General features: G+C 45.4%; 1 protein-coding gene across 2 annotated transcripts in view; it reads left to right on the forward strand.

Annotated features, from left to right (window-relative positions):
• LOC124035580 (transcription initiation factor TFIID subunit 4-like) overlaps positions 1 to 18,626 on the forward strand; it is a 121,263-nt gene that overhangs the window by 3,251 nt on the left and 99,386 nt on the right. Inside the window, exons 2-6 of one of the 2 annotated variants that reach the window (XM_046349075.1) lie at positions 2,942 to 3,102; positions 15,408 to 15,521; positions 16,065 to 16,229; positions 16,511 to 16,633; positions 17,435 to 17,524. In XM_046349075.1, coding sequence (XP_046205031.1) covers positions 2,942 to 3,102; positions 15,408 to 15,521; positions 16,065 to 16,229; positions 16,511 to 16,633; positions 17,435 to 17,524 — 653 coding nt within the window. The remainder of the gene's footprint in view (positions 1 to 2,941; positions 3,103 to 15,407; positions 15,522 to 16,064; positions 16,230 to 16,510; positions 16,634 to 17,434; positions 17,525 to 18,626) is intronic. The other variant, XM_046349076.1, reaches the window with a different exon arrangement.

Raw genomic sequence — 18,626 nt, forward strand, 5'->3', positions numbered from 1 at the left:
AAATATCTGAAATTGTATTTGTCACATGCTTCGTAAACAACAGATGTAGCCTAACAGTGAAATGCTTACTGGTCTTTTCCAACAACATAGTTGAAGATAAAAATACAAATACTGACACGAGGAATGAATACACAGTGAATATAATGTTTAAATTAAGATTAAACATAACATTGCTACTATATACAGGGAGTACCAATACCGAGTCGGTGTGCAGGGGTACGAGGTAGTTGAGGTGACTATTCAATGCCTTCAGAAACTATTCACAACCCTTGACGTATTCCACATTTTGTTGCGTTACAGCCTGAATTCAAAATTGATTTTTTTTAAACGTCTCACCCATCTACACACAATACCCCATAATGACAACGTGAATATATGTTTTTAGAAATTTTAGCAAATGTATTGAAAATGAAATGCAGAAATATCTAATTGAAATACTTTATAGAAGCACCTTTGGTAGAGATTACAGCTGTGAGACTTTCTGGGTGTGCCTCTGTAATAGCTTTCCACACCTGCATTGTGCAACATTTGCACATTATTATTTTAGAAATTCTTCAAGCTCTGTCAAATTTGCTGTTGATCATTGCTAGACAACCATTTTCAGGCCTTACCATAGACTTTCAAATAGATAAGTCAAAACTGTCACTCGGGAACATTCTCTGTCTTCTTGGTAAGTAACTTCAGTGTAAATTTGGCATTGTGAATTAATCTTGCAGTGTCTGATGGAAAACAGACTAAACCAGGTTTTCCTCAAGGATTTTCCTTGAGCTTATCTCCTTTTTGTTTATTTTTTCGTCCTGAAAAAAGCCATTAAACTTTTACTGTTTTAAGTCTGCTTTGGCCTCATGGTGAAATCCCTGAGCAGTTTCCTTCCTCTCCATTAACTCAGTTAGGAAGGACGCCTGTATCTTTGTGACTGGGTGTATTGATACATCATCCAAAGTGTAGTTAGTAACTTCACCATGCTCAAAGGGATATTCAATGTCTGCTTTAAAAAAATCTTTACACATCTACCAATAGGTGCCCTTTGCGAGGCATTGGAAAACCTCCCAGGTCTTTGTTGTTGAATCTGTGTTTTGAAATGCACTTCTCGACTGAGGGACCTTACAGATAATTGTATGTATGGGGTACAGAGATGAGGTAGTCATAAAAAAATCATGTTGAACACTATTATTGAACACAGAGTGAGTCCATGCAACTTATTATGTGACTTCTTAAGCACATTTTTACTCCAGAATTTATTTAGGCTAACCAGTAACAAAGGGGTTGAATACTTATTGACTAAAGACATTTCAGATTTAAATGTTTTATTAATTTGTAAACATTTAGAAAAACATAATTCCACTTTGACATTATATGTTATTGTGTGTAGGCCAGTAACAAAACATCTAAATTGAATCTACTCTATTTTAAATTAATTAATTATGTAGTGTATGTATGTGTTGGGGTGTAGGTACAGTATGTATGAGTGTGTGGGTAGAGTCCAGTGTGTGTGCGTAGAGTGCAAGAGAGTTAGTGCTAAAAGGGTCAATGCAGATAGTCCGAGTATCCATTTGATGAGCTATTTAGCAGACTTATGGTTTGGGAATAGAAGCTGTTCAGGGTCCTGTTGTTTCCAGACTTGGTGCATTGGTACTGCTTGCTGTGTGGTACTATAGCAGAGAGAACAGTCAATGGCTTGGGTGGCTGGAATCTTTGAAACATTTTTGGGCCTTCCTCTGACAACGCCTGGAATAGAGGTCCTGGATGACAGCTCACCCCCAGTGATGTACAGGCCCTTACTCACCACCCTCTGTAGCGCCTTGCAGTTGGGTGCCTTTCAGTTGCCTTACCAAGTGGTGATGCAGCCAGACAAGATGCTCTCAATGGTGTATCTGTATAACTTTTTGAGGATCTGGACGCGTTCATTTTTCAGAGCAAGGTTTCCCAAAGTCGTCGTTGTCGCCGACATCAGATCCTTTCACATCAAGTTCCTCTAAGGCAAGGTTTCTCAAACTCGGTCCTGGGGCCCCACGGGTGCACATTTTGGTTTTTGCCCTAGCACTACACAGCTGATTCAAATGATCAAAGCTTGATGATGAGTTGGTTAATTGAATCAACCTTGCCTTAGAGGAACTTGGTGTGAAAGGATCTGATGTGATTGGTTAAAATACCAATTAGTGGAAAGCATTTCAGAATGGAGCTCCCTGTGTAAACGCAGCCAGGGAGTCAGGACATCTGTTTAACGTCCCATCCAAAATTCTGAACCCACTTCAGGGTCATGTCCCAAATCACTGCCCTAGGGCATTTTTTAGACCAGAGGAAAGAGTGCCTCCTATCAGCCCTCCAACATTATCCCATCCAGGGACTGACTAGGCCCAACCCTGCTTAGCTTCAGAGGCAAACCAGCTGGGAGATGCAGGGTGGTATGCTGTTGTTTCAGTTATTCCTCTTCAGAGATCTACACATATTGTAAGTCACATAGGGTCTACTTGTGTCTGGACATTACTGGTATAGCATACCCATTAGCCTACCCAACATGTTCAGTGATTAAAGTAGATTTTGTGTATTAGTGAGAAAATGTGTAGTATAATATAGTTACATTTTCTCTGAGTCTCTGAGTTAATCTAGAGGAGGCTTATGGAAATCTGTTTGAGGCATTTATGTTGAGTAACAGATACACTGTGTAATAAAAGCTTTCATTTCTCATTCTATTTGATTCTGATGTAAATGGAATGTACTGCTCTCATGGGCAGATTGAACATGGCATTAGGAAATCAGAATGAACATCAGAATTGACACTACTGTTTCATAAATCCAACGTGATCTCCTTGTCACTTTCTAGGGTCACTATGTGACTGAAATGGGTGCATTTCATTGACAGCCAGCCCAGGTGCCTTTTAGGTCAGTATATTGACTTTGACTGAGTATATTGTGTGTGATTGCTCTGTCTGCACTCTAGGAATGGTGTTGGTGCGCACTGAGATGGGTCAGCTGGTGATGGTCCCACAGCAGGCCCTTGCCCAGGCACAGGCCCAAGCTCAGACCCAGGCCCAGAACAACATCTCCCCCCGTACTGCTACAACCACTGCAGGGGCCACCTTCAGAGCAACTACCCTACAGGTAAGAGTTAATACCCCACTGTCACTACCACAGTGTAACATGCCCTTAGTTGTTCAGTGAATCAGTTACACAGTTACACCATTGAAAAATACAGTTGCTGAATGTATATATCCTCTGGCTTTTGGGAAACCCATCATTTGATATGCCTTATGATGGAAAGGCCTGCATTGCATTGGATGTAGAAGTGGTCATCTATTTCATAGAAGACTAATCTACACACTGGACTGCTCTAGGTAGCTAGGTTTTACCATTAGGTATAGTTGTAAAGAATTTGACTGTCAAATGTATGCAGTCACATTCCCTGAGGATATCAAAAGAGATGAAGTGGTTATAGCCTGCCACCTAGCTGTCTCTCTGTAGTCTCACGTTACATTACTGAAGCCTCTGAGACAATTGGAATAGATTTATGGTTGTTGTTACACTTTACATTATGTCCTTCTGGTAACTGTAATTGCTGTAGTTACAACATTGTATTTGTATGCGTATAGTGTAAACTGTGATCTGAAACTAGTGAACAAAATATAATCTATCTGACTTACATTATGTCAGTTTAGACATGTAGCATTTGTCAGGTCTTTGCCGATTGAGCTTTTATCCAGACAGGTCTGTAGTTGACACAAACATTTGTATTGTGTTTTTATGTGTAATTATATAGTATTATTTTGATCGAGCAGTAGCTCTGGATTAAGAACCTTATTTGAATGACTCTTCCGGGTCTCCTGTTTTCAAAATTTTATGTGCTGGTAAATATTTCATAGAAATGAGCTTATTATCACCTGTGTAAATGTTATTAATTGCAGTGGCGATTTTAGCATGTTAATCTTGGTGGGGCAAACGCTTTTTAAATTTTTTGCATGCCAGAAAAGCTACTACACAACACTAAACAATACATTAATTGCACTATAAAGGTGACAAACGGTGCCCACAAACTGTTAGGGCCTTCATAAAGCTGTCCCAACAGCAGAGCTTTCTTTTCAGCACAATGGAGTGAATCTTTACCACTGCCACACTTGGCTATCAGCGGAGCCTTGTCTGGCAACTAAACAGTTAATTCAGCCTCATTTACTGCCTTTTTTAAAATATAGCTCATATGTCTGACTTGCTTAAAAAAAAATGTGGTTTCTACTGAAAATTGAGATGTACAAACTATGGCATAAGGGAATGATGAGCTGATAAGAGGCACTCCGTCCTTTCGATTAAGACATTAAAGAGCGAGCTAAGAAGGACATAGTCAATATATCTATTTGTTCAGCACTTTTGAAATGTACAGCGACAGAATTCAGAATATAGGCCTTTCTTACAGTTTCATACACCAAGTCAGAACCATATAATAATTAAAAGGAGGCATATAAACAGACAATGAAATCTCTTACAATATTCAAGGATATTTCTCTAAAACAGGCTATAGGCTCCATGTGCACCACCAGTTATGAGGGGGTGCATATTGGCAACTAACAGCTTACTACACAACATACACTTAGTATCACTGTCTTAGCTACAGTATACAGTTGAAGTCGGGTGTTTACATACACCTTAGCCAAATACATTTAAACTCCGTTTTTCCACAATTTCTGACATTTAATTCTAGTACAAATTCCCTGTCTTAGGTCAGTTAGGATCATCACTTTATTTTAAGAATGTGAAATGTCAGAATAATTGTGGAGAGAATTATTTATTTAAGCGTTTATTTATTTCATCACATTCCCAGTGGTTCAGAAGTTTGCATACACTCAATTAGTATTTGGTCGCATTGCCTTTAAATTGTTTAACTTGGGTCAGATGTTTCGGGTAACCTTCCACAAGCTTCCCACAATAAGTTGGGGGAAATTTGGCCCATTCCTCCCGACAGAGCTGGTGTAACTGAGGCAGGTTTGTAGGCCTCCTTGCTCGAACATGCTTTTTCAGTTCTGCCCACAAATTTTCAATAGGATTGAGGTCAGAGCTTTGTGATGGCCACTCCAATACCTTGACTTTGTTGTCCTTAAGCCATTTTGCGACAACTTTGGAAGTCTGCTTGGGGTCCTTTGCGACCAAGCTTCAACTTCCTGACTGATGCCTTGAGATGTTGCTTCAATATATCCACAAAATTTTCTTACCTCATGATGCCATCATGCACCTGTCCCTCCTGCAGCAAAGCACCCCCACAACATGATGCTGCCACCCCCGTGCTTCCCAGTTGGGATGGTGTTCTTCAGCTTGCAAGCATCCCCATTTTCCTCCAAACATAACAGTTTTCATTATGGCCAAACAGTTATATTTTTGTTTCATCAGACCAGAGGACATTTCTCTAAAAAGTACAATCTTTGTCCCCATGTGCAGTTGCAAACCGCAGCCTGGCTTTTTTATGGCAGGTTTTGGAGCAGTGGCTTCTTCCTTGCTGAGCGGCCTTTCAGGTTATGTCAATATAAGGACTTGTTTTACTGTGGATATAGATACTTTTGGATCTGTTTCCTCCAGCATCTTCACAAGGTCCTTTGCTGTTGTTCTGGGATTGATTTGCACTTTTCGCACCACAGTACGTTCATCTCTAGGAGACAGAACACAGCCAACACTGAAGTCTTGGCTGATTTCTTTAGATTTTCCCATGATGTCAAGCAAAGAGGCACTGAGTTTGAAGGTAGGCCTTGAATACATCCACAATTGACTCAAATGATGTCAATTAGCCTATCAGAAGCTTCTAAAGCTATGACATCATTTTCTGGAATTTTCCAAGCTGTTTAACTGTAGCTCAGTTGGTAGAGCATGGCGCTTGTAACGCCAGGGTAGTGGGTTCGATTCCCGGGACCACCCATACGTAGAATGTATGCACACATGACTGTAAGTCGCTTTGGATAAAAGTGTCTGCTAAATGGCATATATTATATTATATAACTTCTGACCCACTGGAATTGTGATACAGTGTATTATAAGTGAAAAATTCTGTCTGTAAACAATTGTCGGAAAAATGTATTGTGTCATGCAAGAAGTAGATATCTTAACCGACTTGCCAAAACTATAGTTTGTTAACAAGAAATTTGTGGAGTGGTTGAAAAAAAAAAAGTTTTAATGACTCCAACCTAAGTGTATGTCGACTTCCGAGTTCAACTGTACATATCTCCCTGGGATATTACATAATTTATGCAGTAGCATACAATACATTTTTGGACTCAACATTGTTGTGCTGTGCTCACTGAACAGGAAGGTGGCGCATCGGTCCTTCTTGTCGGCAAATTATGTCATAAAACTTTGTCATCAAAGTCTGGCAATCTCTGGAATTATGGTGCTTTCAAGACAACTGGGAACTCGGAAAAAACAAGGTTGAATCATTACGTCAGTGATCTTCAGGTCGGAGCTCTAGAAAGAGGCCCAAGTTCCCAACTTGGAATTCCTGGTTGGATGACCGTTCAAAACTTATTTTTCCCATCTGAGCTCGTTTTTTCTGTGTTCCCAGTTGTCTTGAACTCACTGATGACTGAGATTGTTTTGTTTCCAGTTGTTTTGAACACTGCATAAATCATGCTGCTGGATTGACAGCATGGCCAGTGTATTCAACCTTTTGTAGCCCATGGTATTGCATGTGAATGTTTATCCTTTTAAGCTTGGAAATTAGACCCTTAAACCCAGACTTGGACCACAACACCCTCTCCACCGAATAGCAGGCAGAGGGAGTAAAATAGTGATTGCTTTTAAATGCTTGCAGTTAGCCACTGATTCCTTCCAAACTACTCATTGTTGAATTTGCGATTTCCAACATGTTGTGTAATGTTTATGTCCAATGGGCGATAATCACCGATACGTTTTAGCTATAATTTCCGTTCATATGACAATGATTGAAAAAGATTTGCCAGTAGATTGTCGACGTGATTCATATTGATGACTGCTTGCCTAGCTTGCTAGCTAAGATTTTGAAAGTATGATGTTGACATGATCAGTCCAATCCAAGCTATGGTAGATATAGCGTAACGTGATTTGAAGTCCTTTTATATGTGGCGACCTTGAGCCTCACTTGGATGGGCACTTCATCATGTAAATCTATGGCAGCACCCAAGGGGGCTTGAACTGCCTTGGTCATCCTGTAGGTTCTGAGGTGACATTGTGTCCCATGAGTGACAGAACACTGAGCCAATCACAGTGCAACGAGAGAAGATTACCAACGCCTACCCTCTGTATTTTCTGCTGGCTGCCGCTCCACCACAGAAAAAGCTGAGCTCGGCTGAAACACATGCATTTTGGAACTGCCTTACTCAAGAAAGAAAAAAGAGACCATGTTTGTATGCGGCTTTATTTTGTTATATATTTTTTTGCATTGTTTGCAAAATTATATGTGACACGTATTAATGACAAAATAACATGCCAAACAGGCAACTAATTATTTATTTAAAAAAATATGTCATCGCTGATTCATTGTGAAGCTTATTGTATTGAATCGATATTGTATTGTCATATATTTTTACGACTCTTGTTGGACAACTTGTCAGTAGATGTGTCTGTTGAACTTGACTGTGCTTAACAAAAGTTTATTTTGTATACTCTGTTGTCGAAGTGTCAACTTTCAACAGAAAGGGTTTGTGGAATGGCAATTTGACGTGCCAATATGAGATATCCTGTCTGGTACCTGCAGGCAATTACATATACATTCCACCAGGGGGCAGCATTTCCTTGACATGAACAATTCAGCTGAACAAAAGAGCATTGCAATACCTTTGATTACCATTGTGTGTCATTATACCTGTATTTAGCCTCTATTTCTGTGTGATTGCAAGTCGATGGATTGTTACTCATTTGAAAAATAATAGCATTATAAAATAGATATATGAGAATTACAAGGCAAAATGGTAATTGCATTGTAGTAACCTAAGTACGTGTTTGTTACTGGAGGACAACTCAAGACACTATGGTACCAGTATGCTCAGACTTGGCATATAATTACTTTCACATGAGCCGTAGAAATTAAGACGGTTATCTTTGAGTTGCTGAACTTGTTACCCTTCTTCCTACCGATTCATCCTGAGATAAACACTGTAACAAGTTATTGCAGAGTTGGTTGTGATAGGCGATTTAGGCTCAGAGTGAATCGAAAGTTCAAAACTGTCACTGATAGCAGATTAGTGAGCTGCCAGCATTGACATAAACATCAACACTTGAAAAGAAGAGGAGCTGGAATATGAAAGGGAATGGTGTTTATTCCTGTGCTCCTCTCCTCTGTCAGGCTGTCTGTCTCTCCTGTGACCGTGAGGGAAAACGGAAGGCATTTCGAGCCGAGCTCCTTCCTTCGAAAAGTGTTAAATCATTCATCATCCAACTGCCTGATTGATTTAAAAAGCTAACAACGCTTTAGCTGGTGAATGAGAATGTGTTAGGAAGGCATGGCTGGCGGGGTGATGCACCCCCCGGCTCTTCCACCCTTGTGAGCCCCATTCTCTTCCCCCCTAACTGCACATTCTTTGAGCCCTCAAAACTTTCTGCTGAGGAGAGACTCGGAGGGAGGGGCCCTCTTCATCTAACCCCTTTCCCTCTTCATTCTCCCCTTTCCTGTCTTCCATCTCCCCTCTCTCGGGTTGGCCCTGTGTGTGTGTGTGTGTGTGTGTGTGTGTGTGTGTGTGTGTGTGTGTGTGTGTGTGTGTGTGTGTGTGTGTGTGTGTGTGTGTGTGTGTCCGTACGTGCGTGCGTGCGTGCGTCATTTAGAAAACCACTGCTGTCATTAGCTGGCCAACTTTCTTGGAGAGAAATGAAATAGGTCTCTTCCTACACATTATTTGAAGCAGCCGCTCTGAGTCGACACCAAGCCAATCATCAGACTGACAGCACTTCCACCTGAGAGCTGACCTTAATGTCTCCCTGTTGTTCACTTTGTATACAGTGGGGCAAAAAAGTATTTAGTCAGCCACCAATTGTGCAAGTTCTCCCACTTAAAAAGATGAGAGAGGCATGTAATTTTCATCATAGGTACACTTCAACAATGACAGACAAAATGGGGGGTCCAGAAAATCACATTGTAGAATTTTTTATGAATTTATTTGCACATTATGGTGGAAAATAAGTATTTGGTCACCAACAAACAAGCAAGATTTCTGGCTCTCATAGTCCTATAACTTCTTCTTTAAGAGGCTCCTCTGTCCTCCACTCGTTACCTGTATTAATGGCACCTGTTTGAACTTGTTATCAGTATATAAGACACCTGTCCACAACCTCAAACAGTCACACTCCAAACTCCACTATGGCCAAGACCAAAGAGCTGTCAAAGGACACCAGAAACAAAATTGTAGACCTGCACCAGGCTGGTAAGACTGAATCTGCAATAGGTAAGCAGCTTGGTTTGAAGAAATCAACTGTGGGAGCAATTATTAGGAAATGGAAGACATACAAGACCACTGATAATCTCCCTCGATCTGGGGCTCCACGCAAGATCTCACCACGTGGGGTCAAAATGATCACAAGAACGGTGAGCAAAAATCTCAGAACCACACAGGGGGACCTAGTGAATGACCTGCAGATAGCTGGGACCAAAGTAGCAAAGCCTACCATCAGTAACACACTACGCCGCCAGGGACTCAAATCCTGCAGTGCCAGACGTGTCCCCCTGCTTAAGCCAGTACATGTCCAGGCCCGTCTGAAGTTTGCTAGAGAGCATTTGGATGATCCAGAAGAAGATTGGGAGAATGTCATATGGTCAGATGAAACCAAAATATAACTTTTTGGTAAAAACTCAACTCGTCGTGTTTGGAGGACAAAGAATGCTGAGTTGCATTCAAAGAACACCATACCTACTGTGAAGCATGGGGGTGGAAACATCATACTTTGGGGCTGTTTGTCTGCAAAGGGACCAGGAAGACTGATCCGTGTAAAGGAAAGAATGAATGGGGCCATGTATCGTGAGATTTTGAGTGAAAACCTCCTTCCATCAGCAAGGGCATTGAAGATGAAACGTGGCTGGGTCTTTCAGCATGACAATGATCCCAAACACACTGCCCGGGCAACGAAGGAGTGGCTTCGTACGAAGCATTTCAATGTCCTGGAGTGGCCGAGCCAGTCTCCAGATCTCAACCCCATAGAAAATCTTTGGAGGGAGTTGAAAGTCCGTGTTGCCCAGCAACAGCCCCAAAACATCACTGCTCTAGAGGAGATCTGCATGGAGGAATGGGCCAAAATACCAGCAATAGTGTGTGAAAACCTTGTGAAGACTTACAGGAAACGTTTGACCTCTGTCATTGCCAACAAAGGGCATATAACAAAGTATTGAGATAAACTTTTGTTATTGACCGAATACTTATTTTCCACCATAATTTGCAAATAAATTAATTTAATATTCTACAATGTGATTTTCTGGATTTGTTTTCTCATGTTGTCTGTCATAGTTGAAGTGTACCTATGATGAAAATTATAGGCCTCTCTCATCTTTTTAAGTGGGAGATCTTGCACAATTGGTGGCTGACTAAATACTTTTTTGCCCCACTGTATGTATATATAAGTGAGCACTGAGGGCCAGGGACAGAGGGCCTCATCCCCTCCGACCCCTCCTGGTGGCAAGCCTGGTCCAGGCTGGCAGAGTGGGCTGTATGCCAGTACCGCCATGGGGCACCAGCATGGTACTATGTCACTTAGTGCCCAACCACAGCCCTCCTACCAGCATGGTACTATGTTACTTAATGCCCAACCACAGCCCTCCTATCAGCATGGTACTATGTTACTTAATGCCCAACCACAGCCCTCCTACCAGCATGGTACTATGCTACTTAATGCCCAACCACAGCCCTCCTATCAGCATTGTACTATGTTACTTATTGCCCAACCACTGCCCTCCTATCAGCATGGTACTATGTTACTTAATGCCCAACCACAGCCCTCCTATCAGCATGGTACTATGTTACTTAATGCCCAACCACAGCCCTCCTACCAGCATGGTACTATGCTACTTAATGCCCAACCACAGCCCTCCTACCAGCATGGTACTATGTTACTTAATGCCCAACCACAGCCCTCCTATCAGCATTGTACTATGTTACTTATTGCCCAACCACTGCCCTCCTATCAGCATGGTACTGTGTTACTTAGTGCCCAACCACTGCCCTCCTATCAGCATGGTACTGTGTTATTTAGTGCCCAGCCACAGCCCTCCTACCAGAATGGTACTGAGTTACTTAGTGCCCAGCCCCAGCCCTCCCACCAGCATGGTACTGTGTTATTTAGTGCCCAGCCACAGCCCTCCTACCAGCATGGTACTGTGTTACTTAGTGCCCAGCCACAGTACTCCTACCAGCATGGTACTGTGTTACTTAGTGCCCAGCCCTCCTACCAGCATGGTACTATGTTACTTAGTGCCCAGCCACAGCCCTCCCACCAGCATGGTACTGTGTTACTTAGTGCCCAGCCACAGCCCTCCTACCAGCATGGTACTGTGTTACTTAGTGCCCAGCCCTCCTACCAGCATGGTACTGTGTTACTTAGTGCCCAGCCCCAGCCTTCCTACCAGCATGGTACTGTGTTATTTAGTGCCCAGCCACAGCCCTCCTATCAGCATGGTACTGTGTTACTTAGTGCCCAGCCACAGCCCTCCTACCAGCATGGTACTGTGTTACTTAGTGCTCAGCCACAGCCCTCCTACCAGCATGGTACTGTGTTACTTAGTGTCCAGCCCTCCTACCAGCATGGTACTGTGTTACTTAGTGTCCAGCCCTCCTACCAGCATGGTACTGTGTTACTTAGTGCCCAGCCCTCCTACCAGCATGGTACTGTGTTACTTAGTGCTCAGCCCTCCTACCAGCATGGTACTGTGTTACTTAGTACCCAGCCCTCCTACCAGCATGGTACTGTGTTACTTAGTGTCCAGCCCTCCTACCAGCATGGTACTGTGTTACTTAGTGTCCAGCCCTCCTACCAGCATGGTACTGTGTTACTTAGTGCCCAGCCCTCCTACCAGCATGGTACTGTGTTACTTAGTGCTCAGCCCTCCTACCAGCATGGTACTGTGTTACTTAGTACCCAGCCCTCCTACCAGCATGGTACTGTGTTACTTAGTACCCAGCCCTCCTACCAGCATGGTACTGTGTTACTTAGTGCCCAGCCCTCCTACCAGCATGGTACTGTGTTACTTAGTACCCAGCCCTACACCAGCATGGTACTGTGTTACTTAGTGCCCAAACCCAGCCCTCCTACCAGCATGGTACTGTGTTACTTAGTGCCCAGCCCTCCTACCAGCATGGTACTGTGTTACTTTAGTACCCAGCCCTCCAACCAGCATGGTTCTGTGTTACTTAGTGCCCAGCCCTCCTACCAGCCTGGTACTGTGTTACTTAGTGCACAGCCCTCCTACCAGCATGGTACTGTGTTACTTAGTGCACAGCCCTCCTACCAGCATGGTACTGTGTTACTTAGTACCCAGCCCTCCTACCAGCATGGTATTTTGTTAGTTGTTGTCCAGCCATAGCCCTCCTACCAGCATGGTACTGTGTTACTTAGTACCCAGCCCTCCTACCAGCATGGTACTTTGTTAGTTGTTGTCCAGCCATAGCCCTCCTACCAGCATGGTACTGTGTTACTTAGTACCCAGCCCTCCTACCAGCATGGTATTGTGTTACTTAGTGCCCAACCTCCCTCTCACTGTCTGCCCTGGTGCTATGAAGAGAGGCTTCTGTCTTGACAGTGGGTACAATAATCTGGATTGTCCAGTAAAAGACTGTGCAGTGATGAGTCATTACAAATTCTAGGGATGTACCAATATAGTATTGATTCTTGGCTGAAACAATAACAGATATTTCACACCGATATGGCAAAAAAACAAGTTTGCACATTAGCAAGCAAAACAAAAGTGTTGAAGTAAAAGTGCAATATGTGCCATGTAAAAAAGCTAACGTTTGAGGTCCTTGTTCAGAACATGAGAACATGTGAAAGTTGGTGGTTCCTTTTAACATGAGACTTCAATATAGTTTATGACAAACTGTGTAAAAGTGGGGTTGGCGGGACATAATGCAGCTAGTCCGGGTAGCCAATGTGCAGGGGCGCCAGGTAGTCGTGGTATTTGAGAGTATGTACATGTAGGTATGGTTAAAGTGACTATGCATATATGATAAACAGAGTAGCCGCAGTGTAAAAAGGGGGGGAGGGGTCACCTGTTCAGGAGTTTTATGGCTTGGGGGTAAAAAGCTGAAGCATTTTTGTCCTAGACTTGGTGCTCCGGTACCACTTGCCATGCAGTAGTAGAGAGCAGTCTGACTGGGGTGGGTGGGGTCTTTGACAAGTTTTAGGGTCTTCCTCTGACACCACTTGGTATAGAGGTCTTGGATGGCAGGAAGCTTGGTTCCAATGATGTACTGGGCCTTCCGCACTACACTCTGTAGTGCCTTGCGGTCGAAGGCCGAGCAGTTACTGTACCAGGCAGTGATGCAACGCTCTCGACGTAATATCGGTAGGGCTTATGAACAATGATTTTCGTTTGATAGTGGCCTGAGCCACATCAGTTCTGCATGCAGTCGAGTGCCACTTGCCTTTAGATTCCAAAGGCAGTGATGGGTGTTACACATGCTGTCTGCAGCTAGGTCGCTAATAGCCTTTCATATACATTTTTGTAGAGAGCTGTGCTGAAGTTTGCCTCGGCCACTGGTGCCGAGGCAAACTGAAACCCCACCTCTTTAAGGAATACCTAGGATAGGATCAAGTATCCTTCTCACCCCCCCCCCTTAAAAGATTTAGTTGCACTATTGTAAAGTGGCTGTTCCACTGGATGTCATAAGGTGAATGCACCAATTTGTAAGTCGCTCTGGATAAGAGCGTCTGCTAAATGACTTAAATGTAATGACACTGATTCATTCATATTAGTTGTGACCCTCATTGAATTAGAGGAACTTATTTAGTCCTTCCCATTGAATAGTATTACTGTACCTCACCCTCGGCATCAGCATCACAGTGTTTTCTCTTCTGTTCATCTCTGGATCAGACCAGATCCTCTCTGTTTCATCCTGTGGATCCACAGTGATTTTACTGTCACTTCCTACTATAATGACCTTTCTCCTCCACGTCTTCAGGGCATGTTGCACTTCTCCTTCTCCTCGTCTTGAAGGCACATTGCTTTTGTGTTTTCTCTCTGTCCCCTCTCTCTTTGTCATTCTCTCTCTCCTTCTTCATCCCCCCACCTCTGACCCTGTCTCACCTGCCCCTCCTGCACTGACCCTGTCTTTCCTGCACTGACCCTGTCCCTCCTGCACTGACCCTGTCTCTCCTGCACTGACCCTGTCTCTCCTGCACTGACCCTGTCTCTCCTGCACTGACCCTGTCTCTCCTGCACTGACCATGTCTCTCCTGCACTGACCCTGTCTCTCCTGCACTGACCCTGTCTCTCCTGCACTGACCCTGTCTCTCCTGCACTGACCCTGTCTCTCCTGCACTGACCTTGTCTCTCCTGCACTGACCCTGTCTCTCCTGCACTGACCTTGACCTTGTCTCTCCTGCACTGACCCTGTCTCTCCTGCACTGACCCTGTCTCTCCTGCACTGACCCTGTCTCTCCTGCACTGACCTTGTCTCTCCTGCACTGACCCTGTCTCTCCTGCACTGACCCTGTCTCTCCTGCACTGACCCTGTCTCTCCTGCACTGACCCTGTCTCTCCTGCACTGACCTTGTCTCTCCTGCACTGACCCTGTCTCTCCTGCACTGACCCTGTCTCTCCTGCACTGACCTTGTCTCTCCTGCACTGACCCTGTCTCTCCTGCACTGACCCTGTCTCTCCTGCACTGACCCTGTCTCTCCTGCACTGACCCTGTCTCTCCTGCACTGACCCTGTCTCTCCTGCACTGACCCTGTCTCTCCTGCACTGATCCTGTCTCTCCTGCACTGACCCTGTCTCTCCTGCACTGACCCTGTCTCTCCTGCACTGACCCTGTCTCTCCTGCACTGACCCTGTCTCTCCTGCACTGACCCTGTCTCTCCTGCACTGACCCTGTCTCTCCTGCACTGACCCTGTCTCTCCTGTACTGACCCTGTCTCTCCTGCACTGACCCTGTCTCTCCTGCACTGACCTTGTCTCTTCTGCACTGACCCTGTCTCTCCTGCACTGACCTTGTCTCTCCTGCACTGACCCTGTCTCTCCTGCACTGACCTTGTCTCTCCTGCACTGACCCTGTCTCTCCTGCACTGACCCTGTCTCTCCTGCACTGACCTTGTCTCTCCTGCACTGACCTTGTCTCTCCTGCACTGACCTTGTCTCTCCTGCACTGACCCTGTCTCTCCTGCACTGACCCTGTCTCTCCTGCACTGACCTTGTCTCTCCTGCACTGACCTTGTCTCTCCTGCACTGACCCTGTCTCTTTTTCTTTCTCTCTGTTTATTTTCTGCAGTCTGTGACCTCTCAGGCTATTCGGCCATGTCCTCCTCCTGTCCAGGCCAAGATGGTGCTGTCTCCCACTCCTAGCCCTGTCCTCCAGATCTCCTCCTCCCCTGCGCCACCTTCTGTGAGCAGACTCTCCACTACAGAACTTGCCATCTCTCCATCCTTCCATCCCTGTCAGACCCTCCTCTTCTACCCATCCCTCCATCCTGTTCCTCTTCTTCCTTCTCCTCTTCCTCTTCCTCCTCCTCCTCACCTTTTTACCAACACAAACTTAGAAGTTGATCTAATCTGGGGGCATCCCATCTGACCCTTTTAACAGAATAGAGAAATAATTATTCAATGATATATTCATTCAAAATTGAATTATTTGTGTATAGCTTGAACTTTACATAGTTTTGTCCAAGACCAGTGGGGGGACACAGGTGGGGGATTACTGGTATGTTTAGGGTTTTCTAGTCAGGTACATCATTATTGGGAGGAGCTGTTTTGCTTGAATGTCCCCCAGTCCCCTCTCCTCCCCTCCTCTCTGTTCAGCAATGTCCACAGAAGTCAGGACACCCGATGTGACAGGAGCGCCGTGCTGTTTCCCTCCTGTTCTCTGTGGCCTTGCTGGAAGCTCCCTTCACGTCCTGTTTATCTCTCTGTCTGCTCCTTGCTCTTCCAGAAGGGCCCCATGGCGCCGGTCGTGGCAGTGACGGCTCCCCAACAGGCCCCCGTGGTGATGGCCCCCCAGGCCCAGGTCCAGGCTGGGGCCCAGGCCCCCTCCCAGCCAGCCCTGCCCCAGCAGACCAGCGCCCCTGTAGCCCCAGGAGCCTCTGTCATCTCCCAGGTCTGTACTCTGCTCTGCTCCAGTCTGCCGGCCTCCTCTGGGCTGGTTAGGCTCCTCAACCCTCAGTGCTGTCACAGCTGCCAGCTGGCTGGCTGTGTCACCACCATGGCCATGACCCCACACAGCTGGGCATAGTGGCAGAGCCTCACACACAAACACATGTACATACACTAACACACTCTTCCCCGGTGTCCTCTCCGATCCCCAAACACTGAACGATAGTGTCCTACATATTTATTGTTAAAATCATATCTTTACATGCTTATTTTGCCATTTCCTAGGAGATGCAGGAGAATGTGAAGAAGTGTAAGAACTTCTTGGCCACCCTGATAAAGCTGGCTTCCCACAACTCTCCGTCACCTGAGACCTCCAAAAATGTCAAGTCACTGGTCCAGGATCTACTGGTGAGTCTCATTACCGTAACTCGTTATTTTACCTCTACATTACCACATCATTACATTGTTTTTACATTATCTCTACATTACTGTGTTATCAACAGAGAAACATGGAATGCTACTTTCTTTGCCCGACACTCTTAGAAAAAAAGGTACTATATAGAACCGAAAAGGGTTCTTTGTTCACATAAGATAACATTTTGAAGAATGATTTTTTGGTTCCAGGTAGAACCCTTTTGATTCTAAGTAGAGCCCTCGACACAGAGGTTATACATGGAACCCAAAGTAATTCTACCTGGAACCAAAAATGCTTCTACCTGGAACCAAGAAGGGTTCTACCTGGAACCAAAAAGGGTTCTACCTGGAACCGAAAAGGGTTCTACCTGGAACCAAAAAGGGTTCTACCTGGAACCAAGAAGGGTTCTCCTATGGGGAGCCAAATAACTCTTTTGGAACCCTTTTTTCTAAAAGTGGAGGAATAATATTTCTGACATTGACAGGTTGTGTGATGTAATGTATTTCTTCATCTATAGATGGCAGCATTAAACTCTAACATGATCCAGAGTGATGCTGTTGTTTAGGACATTATTTATTCAGAGTTGTTAATGAGATGTTTCCCAGGGGGATGTTAAAATGTAAATCAATATGAACACCGTCCATGAGGTGATTTCACCTCATCTCAATGTGCTCAGAAATCACATTGCACATCGCCTCAATCACATGCTCTGCTCTCTGTTGTACAAGTGTGTCACATCACATAACAAGGAGCTGACGGGGTTAATAAACCTCCCTCTCTTCTCCTGCTCACAGGATGCTAAGATTGAGCCTGAGGAGTTCACCAACAGACTGCAGTCAGAGCTCAAGTCGTCTCCTCAGCCCTACCTGGTCCCCTTCCTCAAGGTTTGTACTGTATCTACTCAGGATACATTTGGACACTCCTCGTCATGGATGTAAAAGCATTGGTTGGTGAAAACATTGTCTGGAGGGAGTTTCTACCATTGTAAAATCAATGTAAGAAAGTGTGCAAGTGTACCCTTCAGGAGAAAGGTGGAGAACGTAAAACAGCCAGAGTGGCAGTGGAGAGGCCAGCACATGTGACCCAGGTAGGGGCCGCTCCCCTGGCCTGACTTCAGACTGTGTGTGACAGTGGCCCCTGCAGCTGTCTGTGCCAGTAGCCAGCAGGCCTCTCCAGCCATCCGTGATGAGTGTCACATCATGCCACTGCCACCCAGCCCTCCCTCCCTCCCTGCGCAGAGCAGAGCCAGCCAGCCCTCCTTCCCTCCCTGAGCAGAGCAGAGCCAGCCAGCCCTCCTTCCCTCCCTGAGCAGAGCAGAGCCAGCCAGCCCTCCTTCCCTCCCTGAGCAGAGCAGAGCCAGCCAGCCCTCCTTCCCTCCCTGAGCAGAGCAGAGCCAGCCAGCCCTCCTTCCCTCCCTGAGCAGAGCAGAGCCAGCCAGCCCTCCTTCCCTCCCTGAGCAGAGCAGAGCCAGCCAGCCACCCAGCCTTCCCTCCCTGAGCAGAGCAGAGCCAGCCAGCCCTCCTTCCCTCCCTGAGCAGAGCCAGCCAGCCACCCAGCCTTCCCTCCCTCCACAGAGCAGAGCCACCCAGCCCTCCTTCCCTCCCTGAGCAGAGCAGAGCCAGCCAGCCACCCAGCCTTCCCTCCCTCCACAGAGCAGAGCCACCCAGCCCTCCTTCCCTCCCTGAGCAGAGCAGAGCCAGCCAGCCAGCCACCCAGCCTTCCCTCCCTCCACAGAGCAGAGCCAGCCAGCCCTCCTTCCCTCCCTGCGCAGAGCAGAGCCAGCCAGCCACAAACACAGTCATGTTGTCATGCAATGTTAGGACGTTTACATCAAAATATGCCACAGACCAAACATTTTTCATGTCTACTGCTGGAGTGTTTGTCCCAAATGTTTGGCCAATGGATGAGCACTTGTCCATTGAGCATACATGTCAAGTATAATACACGTCATTTTAATAATCACGATTTGGGAGAATTATTTGTTGT

Source organism: Oncorhynchus gorbuscha, linkage group LG05 (genome assembly GCF_021184085.1).
Source record: "Oncorhynchus gorbuscha isolate QuinsamMale2020 ecotype Even-year linkage group LG05, OgorEven_v1.0, whole genome shotgun sequence".
Classification (NCBI taxonomy): Eukaryota; Metazoa; Chordata; class Actinopteri; order Salmoniformes; family Salmonidae; genus Oncorhynchus; species Oncorhynchus gorbuscha.